General features: G+C 51.9%; 1 protein-coding gene across 1 annotated transcript; it reads right to left on the reverse strand.

Annotated features, from left to right (window-relative positions):
- Positions 1-1962: 1962 nt before the first annotated feature.
- Tfap2c (transcription factor AP-2 gamma) lies at positions 1963-9759 on the reverse strand. The gene is made up of 7 exons (XM_057781544.1): positions 9712-9759; positions 7688-8173; positions 7532-7583; positions 5890-6106; positions 5367-5485; positions 3138-3282; positions 1963-2248 (listed from the first exon to the last, which is right to left on the reverse strand). The coding sequence occupies exons 1-7, from the start codon at positions 9757-9759 to the stop codon at positions 1963-1965; spliced, it is 1353 nt and encodes a 450-aa protein (XP_057637527.1).
- Between the last annotated feature and the right edge of the window lie 335 nt (positions 9760-10094).

The following is a 10094-nucleotide window of genomic DNA, read 5'->3' on the forward strand; positions in this document are numbered from 1 at the left end:
TTATAAAAACGGAGCTGAAGCCATGACTTTATCCAAAGTGGAAAATCCTCCTGCCCCCACCTCCCTTGGAAGCTCAGCCATGCATGCCAAACTATTAACCTCTCACTTCCTGGAGGCTATGCCAGGCCACTTGAACTAGAAACTGAATACAGGCAGTGTGCATCCAAGTTCCAAAAGTCCAGAAAACACACAGGCCCCCGGGATCCTGCAATCCCTCTAACTCACCCGTCGGTCAGACAAAATGAAGAAACCGAAAGGACAGCCTTCACTGTCTGCGATGACAGAGAATTCCCTTTCCATTCAACACATTGATGCCCTCAGGTCACCATTCTTGGGTCTGATTGATGCTATTTCCTCCCCTTAGGACCTGCCCAAGGAACACCAGTGTAGACCTCAAGCCCATTCAACCAACTACGGTTGAAAGTTGTAATTGATACCCAATGCTTCTCAGATAAAAAATGCTTCTTAAAATTGTGGCCCTACGCTTGGGCAGCAAAGCACATGCTAAGCATACCGGAGGACCATCACAGAAACAAAATTTATTTAACCCCCTCAGTGGCGAACTGCCCCCTCTCTGAACCCCAGGTGCTGGCACTCAGGTAATGAGGGAGAAGATGAGAGTGCGAAGGATATGGGGCAGCTGAGCATCATCATTAGGGAGAGAAAAGAAGACCCTTCCACAGCACCAAGACTGCTTACTCCATTTATAGAATTAGCTAAGCCACATTCAAGCCTCAAGTAAGCCCTGATTGAGCCTACCCATCCTAGGAGCCGGGGGAAAAAAAATGGGTCAGAACCAGGCTTTCACAGATTCTATCGAGAATATTTTTTATTATACAGGTATTATACGCACAATTACTTTGGGAGCACTGACAGGCATAGAAGTTCAATTCCAATCCATACTTCACCCACACAAGCTATACTCTACTCTTCTGGTTCAGCCCAAAGGAACGAGACGTTATTGCTTTCTAAACAGCTCCAATTAGATAGTGCCTGAGCAGCCCCGCATCAGCGTCAATCTTAACACCCTGTGTGCATCTGCATAAAATCTAGGTGCTATGTTACCCATCACCGTTAAAAGTTAATATTAAAATCAAATCCCGTTTCACAAAAAGTCCTAAGAAGTATTTACAGATCCCATTAAATTATGTATAAATAAAATCTGTACACTCAACAGTTTCTCCACACAGAGCCTCCTCAGGGATTTGGGGATGACAGGCGCTGCTGTGTGCCTACCCTCTTCAAGTTTACGTGGAAAAAAAAAATCAAGAAATGAAATAAATAAGCAAATAAAGCTTCTATACCTTAAAGGAAAAGATCACTTAAAAAACTCTGCTAGCTAAAGAATTTTAAACTTTCAACATTTTTTTTTAAAGAGGAAGGAAACGTGAAACAATCAGCAGGCTTTGCTTTCCAAATTCCTTAGAACCAGGACACCCCTCTTCTGAACGCGGGGCTGGAAGCCTGTCACACACCTGTGAATAGCTGCTAAGAACGTCCGACCTTCGCCTCCTACCAGAAGGTGTGATCACTGACGGGGCGGGGAGAGCTAGATAAATACTAATTTTTTAGATAAATATTTTAGTGGACATAAAAGCCAGACATTATCTTAACACTGAAAAAAAAAATAAGTTATGATTGATCCCTGTATCTCCCACCCAACTGCCATGTCAGCAGCTCAGTGTGGGGTTTCTCCTTAGCCCAGGCGGATTTCACAAAGGGATTCTAAAACTCATAGCACCTTTCAGAGAGGAAATGGATTTCCAAAAAAATAAACGTTTAATGAGTAAAAGAATCAAACCAAATCGCTTCGGGATAGTATGTCCAGGGTTAAATAGAAAAGCCACCGACTCCAAGAAGGCAGGCAGGTCCAGGGTGAGGTGGATGGTAACTGTTGGCCCCGCCCAGGCTGGTGCTTCTCAGGTCCTCTCCCTTCACACTCTGGCCTCCATGCACCCCACTTTATTTCCGGTGCTTTTCCATTTTCTCCATGGTCTTGTTGGAGTCAGCAGGACTCTGGTCTCCCGGGTTCATATAGGACTTGTCAATGGCGAGCAAAGCCTCCTTGATGTAATTCTGCACCGCAGACACCGCGGCACAGATGGCCTGGCTGCCAAAGCCGTGAGTTATCAGACTGAAATGAGACAGGCAGTTTTGTATGTTCGTCTCCAAGACTGGAGTGGGCCTGTTGTTCCCGTTGGGTGTTCGATCTTGAATCAGAAGGTCTGTGAATTCTTTGCACACTTGCCTGTGGAGACAGTCAGTTGGTGAACTTTACCTGGCTCGTAACAGACTAAATCTCCCTGATCCTATTAGAATAAACAAGGAGAATGTGTTTACTTACTTTCTATTGATTAGTGTTTTTGAGACATCTCAAAAGGTTGCAGGCTGGCCTTGAACCCACAAAGGAGCCAAGAACAGCCTTGAATTTATAGCTTTCCTGCGAGGAAGTCTTCTCTGTTATTCTTGGTCTATGCAGTGCTGGGGATCATGTGGGGCTTGCATGCACACTAGGCAAGCACTCTCACGTGAGACATTCTGGCCCCATACTAGTGTCGGACCACCACATCTCCACGCTTAGCACCTAGCACATGTCAGGGCCTAAATCCCCAGAGTCCCCCAGTGCACACCCCCACATGCCAGGGCCTGGGTTTCCCCAGTGCTATCTCAGAGATAAATGGATTAGTCCAGTCACCTGGCCAAGGTCAAGAGAGCCAGTCTCAAGTAGCCCAGACTAGCCTTGGAACTCACTTTGTAGCTAAGGATGACTTTTAACTTTTTGCTCTTCTTGCTCCCACGTTCCAAACGCTGGCATTACAGGCATACACCAGCTCCGTTTTATACACCACTGGATCTGTTTTTTCGTGATGCCAAGGATGGTTTAGCTTTACGCAGTCGGCAAACACTACTGAGCCACACAAATTCTCGAATATATGCAAACGCAATGAGCAGGGTGTTGTGACTGCTGTGAGCCGAGTCAGCAGCAGTCACAACACCACCTGGGATGGAGCAATTCACCATGGCTCCCTCTTCGAGGCTCTACTAGAGGCTGCAGCCGCTCTGGCTGGACAAAGCTCTAGCCATTTCCTTTGGCGGCAGAATTCTGGTTGAGAATTCTGCACAAGTCAAATACTCACTGTGCTGCCAGCAGCATGCTCTTCCTCGTGGCCATCTCATTTCGTCCCCCGAGATGTGGTCTGGTTAAGTAGTCGGCCACTGCTTTACTGGGAAATTCAGCCTCGCACACATAAGCAAAGTCCCGTGCCAAGTGGACGGCTTCACCTGTGATGATCAGGGTTGAGGGTGGCTGTGGTTAGTGCAGTTACTTTGCCTTGTAAACTGAAACCAGATACAGGACACTTTGAGCTGTCGTTGGGTTCTCACTTTTCTCTGTGTTATTTGGGGTGAGGTGGGGTGGCAGATTGAGACAGGGTTTCTCTGTGTAACTGCCCTTGGCTGTCTTAGAACTCAGAAATTCACCTGCCTCTGCCTCCCAAGTGCTGGGATTAAAGGTGTGCACCACCACCACCGCCTTTGTTATTCTTTAACTGTCCACGTATGCACCTATGAGTCTGAGCGCTGCTACATGGATGTTTAGGAGTTGGTTCTCTTGGTTTGAGGCAGGATCTTCTAATGTCCACCACTGCTTCATACTTTGGTAATCTAGAATCTTTCTTTCAAGACTGGGTTTCGCTCTGTGGCCCTGGCTCCCTGGCTCCTGTAACCTGTGGACCAAGATGGCCTTGAACTCAAGAGCCAGCAGCCCTGGTGCTAGGATTGAAGGTGTACACCACCACTCCTTAAAAAGAAAAAAAAAATTATAAGAAGTGAAGGTGGGCCCAGTGGTGGTGGCGCACGCCTTTAATCCCAGCACTTGGGAGGCAGAGGCAGGCAGATCTCTGTGAGTTCGAGACCAGCCTGGTCTACAAGAGCTAGTTCCAGGACAGGCTCCAAAACCACAGAGAAACCCTGTCTCGAGAAACCAAAATAAAAAAAAAAAAAAAAAGAAGTGAAGGTGGGAGGCTCAGGAGTTCAAGTTCACTCTAGGTAACACAGTCAGACTGGGAGACCAGAGACCCAGTCTCAAAAAAAAAAAAAAAAGCCAGTGTAGCTTGTGACCTGGTGTCAGGAGCCTAAGGTTCAAGGCCACCCTGGGTTTAATCAGCGATACTAGGAAGACAGTGGAGGGTGGGTGTTTCCTAGACTTGTCCCAGCTCCAAGTTGAGGGGTGGGACAGTGGGAAGCAGAGTAAGTAGGGGGGGAAATCATCGTTTGTTCTCCCAGTAAAGGTGACCTGGCTTCAGGGTTCAAACCCCGATAACTCCAAAAACCCAGACTGTGGAGAGGCAGGCCTAAGGTGAGTCAGAATCCAGGTGCCACGGCTGGAACGCCCAATCTCTTGTTTAAATTTCTCAGTGTAGTTAGTAAGGAAGTCTGACAGAGCCTCATTAGAACCACCCCCTCCCCATTCTCCATGCAAGACAGCTGCTTTCAGTGAGGCTTTTGCTGGCCCTGACCTCCAGAGGTACCAGAGAAGAGGCTTGGGGGCGGGGGGCGGGGGTTCTGACAAGTCCCTTTCAGCACTGCAGATGTACCATGTGGCATTCAAAGACAGCTCTGCTCTGGAGAGCCCGCTTCTGTGGCCATCCTCCTCAACCTTAACCAGCCAGCACAGTCTGGGCGGACAGCACAGGGGCCTGGGGACTTAGGCTGAGGCACTAGCATCTAAACCCCTCTTCCTGGCTTCCTATAATAATGTGCCCCCCCCCCTTTTTGGTTTTGTTTTGTTTTAAGTATTTACTTTTCTTTTAAAGGCTGCATGGCATTCTTGGCTACCTTCCAGGCTCGGGGGAAGGGTCTACATTCAAAACCTGCAGTGGCGCAGCTATGACCTGAGGAACAGGGCTCATTTGTAGACCAGGGGTTTCATGCCTTAAAAAACCTTTTGATGGAAAATGGGGAATTGAGCCAGTGCCCACTGCATCCACTGAGCAGGATCCTTACATCCACAGCTAGGAAAAGCGCAGCAGAAGATAGCAATTGTGACTTTTGATGGGCCTACCATAGACAGACAGCACCTCTCAACTCTCAAAAGCTAGTTCCCCTCACAAGGAATGGTCTGCAGCTCCGTAGGATTTCATAGGTTCCAAAAAGTAAAATTTTAGTAACATCGATCGGCTTTCTGTGTGAAGACCCCAAACAACAGAGGTGTGAATGTCACGTTATCAGGGAAAGAGTCAGGATTCACAGCAAGGGACACACAGTCTAAACTGCTTTCATTTCTGCGTGTGGCTCTCACTTGTTAAAGTAACTGTTTCCTCTGGCAGTCTTGAAGTCAGTAAAAATGAAAACTCAGCTGCACTGACCTTCCACGAGAGACGTGAGCAGGGTGACGTGGGCGGCTTTCCGTCTCCCAGCTGGAAGGTTCAAGCCAATTTTGTCCAACTTCTCCCGCAAGGACCGGCCTCCGTTTTTGGATTTTGCTCTGTGGGAAAAAGAATGTTGGCTACTCTCAAAGAATAAAAAACAAACCAGCCTCCCCCCTGCCAAAAAAAAAAAAAAAATCACAGAATACTGCTACTAGTGGGGGTGCAGAAAACCTTCAGCTAGCAGTCCCCAAGAAACTCCCTGGGGGGACAAAACACTCGAAGTTGAGCCCCCCCCAATGCAGCTGGTGCAGCCTGATCTCAAATGCTAACCTGTTACTGATGTTTTACACCTTTTGCTTTTGGCACTTGGAAAAGAAACCAAGCACTAAAATGCTCTCTTTCCGCAGATTAGAATTCAGCGGTAAAATATAAAAGTTACAGAAATGATAAAAATACCTGCAGGCCCTCACACAGTCACCTTCAACTACCCATCCCCCAGGGGGCCCTGAACATGTGTCACCTTCGGAGCACACCTCCCAGGAGCGAGGCATTTAGGCATTCAGGTGGTGACAGTCGCCTCTGTACCTCGGCCACTGTCACTTTGTATTTGGACGTGGAGCTGAGCAGGGACAGTCTTCCAGGAACGGAGCAGAAAACCTCACTGGGGTTCATAACGGCTCCCACCAGGTCCTTCTGGCAGGGGAGGCCCAAAGGGTTCTTGGCCATTGAGATGGGTCCTGTGGGGGACAGAACAGGTGCTTCCTGACACTAGAACAGGAGGGGGCAGAGATCTCATCAAAAGGGCAAATCAAAGCTGAATTCAGCCTTCGGTAAAGTCTGCACACAGAACTACATAGCGCGAGAAGGCTTCTAAGAGCCACATTCGTTCTTCAAAGGCTGCAGTCTGAAATCATGAGTTAACACCTCCGGAACCTTAATTAGTCAAGATTCCATGTGTGGAGGAGTTGTTTTTTTTTTTTTCTCCCAGTTCCTGGCCACCACAGTAATCTGTTTAATTAAAACATTTGCTTTCAGAAGACTGCTTCAATACGGAAAAAAAATGGCATCCTCCCCCTCCGTCAGGGAGCTGAAACTTCAGGACTCAGATCAGCTGCCAAGCCCTTCGCCCGTGCTGCTGACACCAGGGGATTCAGAAACACAGATTAACCGGCTCTGGTTAAGTTTAGCCAGAGATGTTAGTTTGTTTTCCAGGTTTTTCTCCCAACCCTGCCCAACCTCTTCCAGTTTACTTTCAAGACCACAGATACCTGTAATTTAGGATGCTTCCATTTCCCCTCAAACAGACTGATAACTTTAACTTAATCAAGAGCCACCCACTCACTGTAGCCCGCCTTCCCCAACCCCCTCTCTCCTATAAAACCCCTAAAGGCTGTCCTTATTAAGGCAGTACATTAGGAGTAACCGATTCAATAGTGTTAGAGTCAAGGGCCTCTTCAATAGCTCTGCACGGCAGAGGAAATAAAATCCCTCCTACAGCAGCGAATGCCCAGCATTAAAAGTGCTTGCTCCCAAGCTTGAAATGGGCACTTCAACCTCTGGAGCCCAACGAGCGGCAAGAGAAAACGGACTTCTGCAGGTTGGCTTTCCATCTCCCGCCCCAGAGAGGGACTCTCAGTGTAGCACTGACTGTTCTGGAACTCACTCTGTAGACTAGACTGGCCCCTAACTCCTGAGATCTGCCGGCCTCTGCCTGATAGTATTAAAGGCGTGTGCCACCACCAACTGGCTTGGATTGAATTTTGACCTTCGTACAGATCTACACCCCTTCCCACCGTGATAAACTTTACTTTTAAAAGTAAAATTAAATCAACTTGTTCAACAGTTAAAAAACTGCCGTAGAATCAGAAAACGTTTGATCTCGTTTTCAAGTTAAAGTCTCCCACCTACAATGCCAGCACTAGGGAGGCACAGAATGAACTAAATACCACCACCACCACCAAGAATCTTTTAAAATTTACAGGTCCTCAGAGTTTTTTCGTTCAGGTCAGAAAATAATGTCTCTTTCTCCTTCTACAAAGGTAGGAGACATCGCCAGGTCCCCCCTCACTAGATGACCCACGTTAACCACTTAACACTTCCACTTTGCTAGAAAAGGGACAACCTCCCAGGTTGGGGCCGCACCAACAGTGGTCGATGTTTACCTTTGCGAATGACAGTCTGATCGTGTAGAAGCAGGTGCGGGTCGTCCACATTCTGAGGAGGAGAAATGACAGTTTCTTTTAAGTTTTGGGGAAAGTGGAGCGGCTGGAAGGTAAATGAGGCGGTAAGATGGCCTCTCCCTAGCCCCTGCGGCTCACCTGCACCTCCTCAATGGGGTGAGCCATGTCATGCAGTCCGAGGTTCTCTGCCAGACCGGCGGCTTCCAGAGCGTGTGCGTGTGGTAGCAGCAGGTCGGACCGGCGGTAGGCTTCCCGCCGGGCACTCACCGCACCCCCTTCTAGCCCTGAAATGTGGGGTAGCAAGCCGGCAGGGCGGCCATGGTGCGGGGCCAGGCTAGCGCCCTCCTGGCTCTGTCGACCCGGCCAGGCCTGCTGCTGGCTGCCGGTGGGCGCAGGCTGGTGCAGGGGGTTGATGGCAGCAGCATAAGCCTCCCCCAGGTGCGAGTAGGGGTCAGCGGATTGCGAGTATGCCAGCTGCTGGTACGGCGGCGGGAAGTACGGGGGCGGCTGATACTCTGCAACCCCGGTGTGCGAGAGAGGTGGCGCGGGGCTGTAGAGGTGTTGTCCGGCAGAAGAGAGGTGGGGGATGCGCGGGTTCCCATTGCTGCTCGCATCGTGACGATCCTGGGAGAGAAACAGCAGAAACCCGGTTAAGACGAAACCCCTGCTACAGCGAACAGGCAAGCCAAGGGAGGGGCACCTGGGCACCCCACCAGGCTCGCCCCACCCGTCTCGACCCGCCCCCGAGCTCTAGGGTAGCCGGGGACAAAGCGCCCCAGGGACTTCGTTGTAAACCACAGTCTAAGACCTGTGGGAACGAGTCCTCCGGGCACACTGGAGAACGCACCGGAGCTACGCTGCGGGCGGCGCTCGGAGATGCCAAGGGCGAGCTCCAGGCCACCGTCGGGGTGAGGCCGCGGCTGTGGCGGCAATCCCCACCCCAGAAGGTCGGCGTGCGGCGACCTCGGCGCAAAGACCCCTCTTTCACCATCCCGCCCATGTTGCTGCAGCGCGCCAAAAGGAGCCTGCGCGGATAATGCGCGAAGCCGAAGAGCTCATTTCCCCCGCCCTACGGACCACCCCGCCCTCTCACTCCCTTCAAGGCGAGGTCGCCACAGGAGTGTCGTTCCCAGGTAAGGCCAGATAGTTCGGCCGCGGGGACTCAAGCGCCAACACGCGGGACCGGAGCTGCTAGCCAGGCCCGTGCCTTCTGCGCCTTAGGAAGCGAGGTCTTCCAGCCCGGCTACGGTCAAGGTTCTCGCACATCCCGGTGAAGAGAAGGAATGAAAAGACTCTGCCAAACTGGGCAACCTTTGCCTGCGCACGTCCCCTCGCCCCAAGGCGGTCAGGCTTAATTCCTAAAAGATGTGTCTTCATCAGTCCCGGGGGTCACAAGGGGGGGGGGGGGCGCACAGGAGCGGGCACTGTCGCCCCCTAGCGGAAGTGCCCGTGCCTGCAAGCAGGGGCAGCCCCTCGAGGTAGTGCGGACATCGTGCGCTCCTGCAGCCTGGCCGTCTTGGCTCTTCTCTCCTCGCTCCCCCGCGCTCTCCTCGCGCCGCCTGAGTCTTCTTCCTCTTCCCGCTCGTCGCCTCCCTCCCTCCTACTCTCCGAAACTCTAGCTCAACCTGTCCGACAGGCTGGAGTACTCGCGAGCGCTCAAGGCCCCATCCTGGCCTCACCCCCACCCCTTAGTCCCCAGCCCCCACTTCTCTTGAAAACCAAGCTGCAGCTGTTTTAGATTTTTTTTTTTTCTTTCCTGAGGAGGTAGCGGGGCAGGTGACAAGCCCGCCTTGGAGAAGACTCCGCAAAGCTGTCCCTGGCAGGGAGGCCTCCGTGGACACTTTGGACAGACTTCGTGGGAAAAAGCCACGTCTGAGTCGGAGACAGGGCGCTCTTCGGGGAAAACGGAAAGGGGGGGCCGTGCGCTCCGTTGGAACCCACTGTTGAGCTCTGCAGGTGGGTCTGCCACGCGCTTGCCAGGCCTCGTTCCCGAGGGACAAGACCCGATTCAACAAGGGACTCAGGAGGTGGCCAAGGGGTGTCCAGGACTGGCCCTCGTCCCGCCCAGAGGCGAGGGCTCCGCGCGAACGTCCCCAGTCTCGGCCTGCGGCCCGGGGACCCTGCTCAGACCGGCGGGGCTGCGTTCCCTAGCCACTGCTCACCTCGCAATCCTCTTCATACTTGACATTATCTGTTATTTTCCACAACATGGCGTCCGGCGTCCCCCAAAACAGTCGCCAGTTAAATCCAGGCTCCCCCCACCCCCCGAGCGGTAAATCCACAATCGGGGTCACGGTGGCCAGGCGTCTGCCGCCACCCCCGCCACACGCGGGCCTCGCTGTCCTGGTCACTGGATGCGCATCGGTGGTTGTGCGCCTAGATGTGGCCGCCGTGGGTGTGTAGAGGCCGCCGCCGTGGACCGGAGAAGCCTCACCCTCAGTGTGTCCCGGCGATAGCCGGGGGGACCCGAACGCCTTAATGAGAAGGAAATTATCATAACTCCTCCCCGGGGGCCGGCGCGGAGGCCCAGGCGCCGGGCGGGGCA

Source organism: Chionomys nivalis, chromosome 9, assembly GCF_950005125.1.
Source record: "Chionomys nivalis chromosome 9, mChiNiv1.1, whole genome shotgun sequence".
NCBI classification, from domain to species: Eukaryota; Metazoa; Chordata; class Mammalia; order Rodentia; family Cricetidae; genus Chionomys; species Chionomys nivalis.

Bases quoted from the DNA above. Each gene is read 5' to 3' on its own strand.
- Tfap2c (XM_057781544.1), bottom strand. From the start codon at position 9,759: ATGTTGTGGAAAATAACAGATAATGTCAAGTATGAAGAGGATTGCGAG. The intron at 6,107-7,531 runs GTAAACATCGAC...TGTCCCCCACAG, and splicing joins TCAGACTGTCATTCGCAAAG to GACCCATCTCAATGGCCAAG. The intron at 2,249-3,137 runs GTGAGTATTTGA...CTGTCTCCACAG, and splicing joins AGCATGCTGCTGGCAGCACA to GCAAGTGTGCAAAGAATTCA.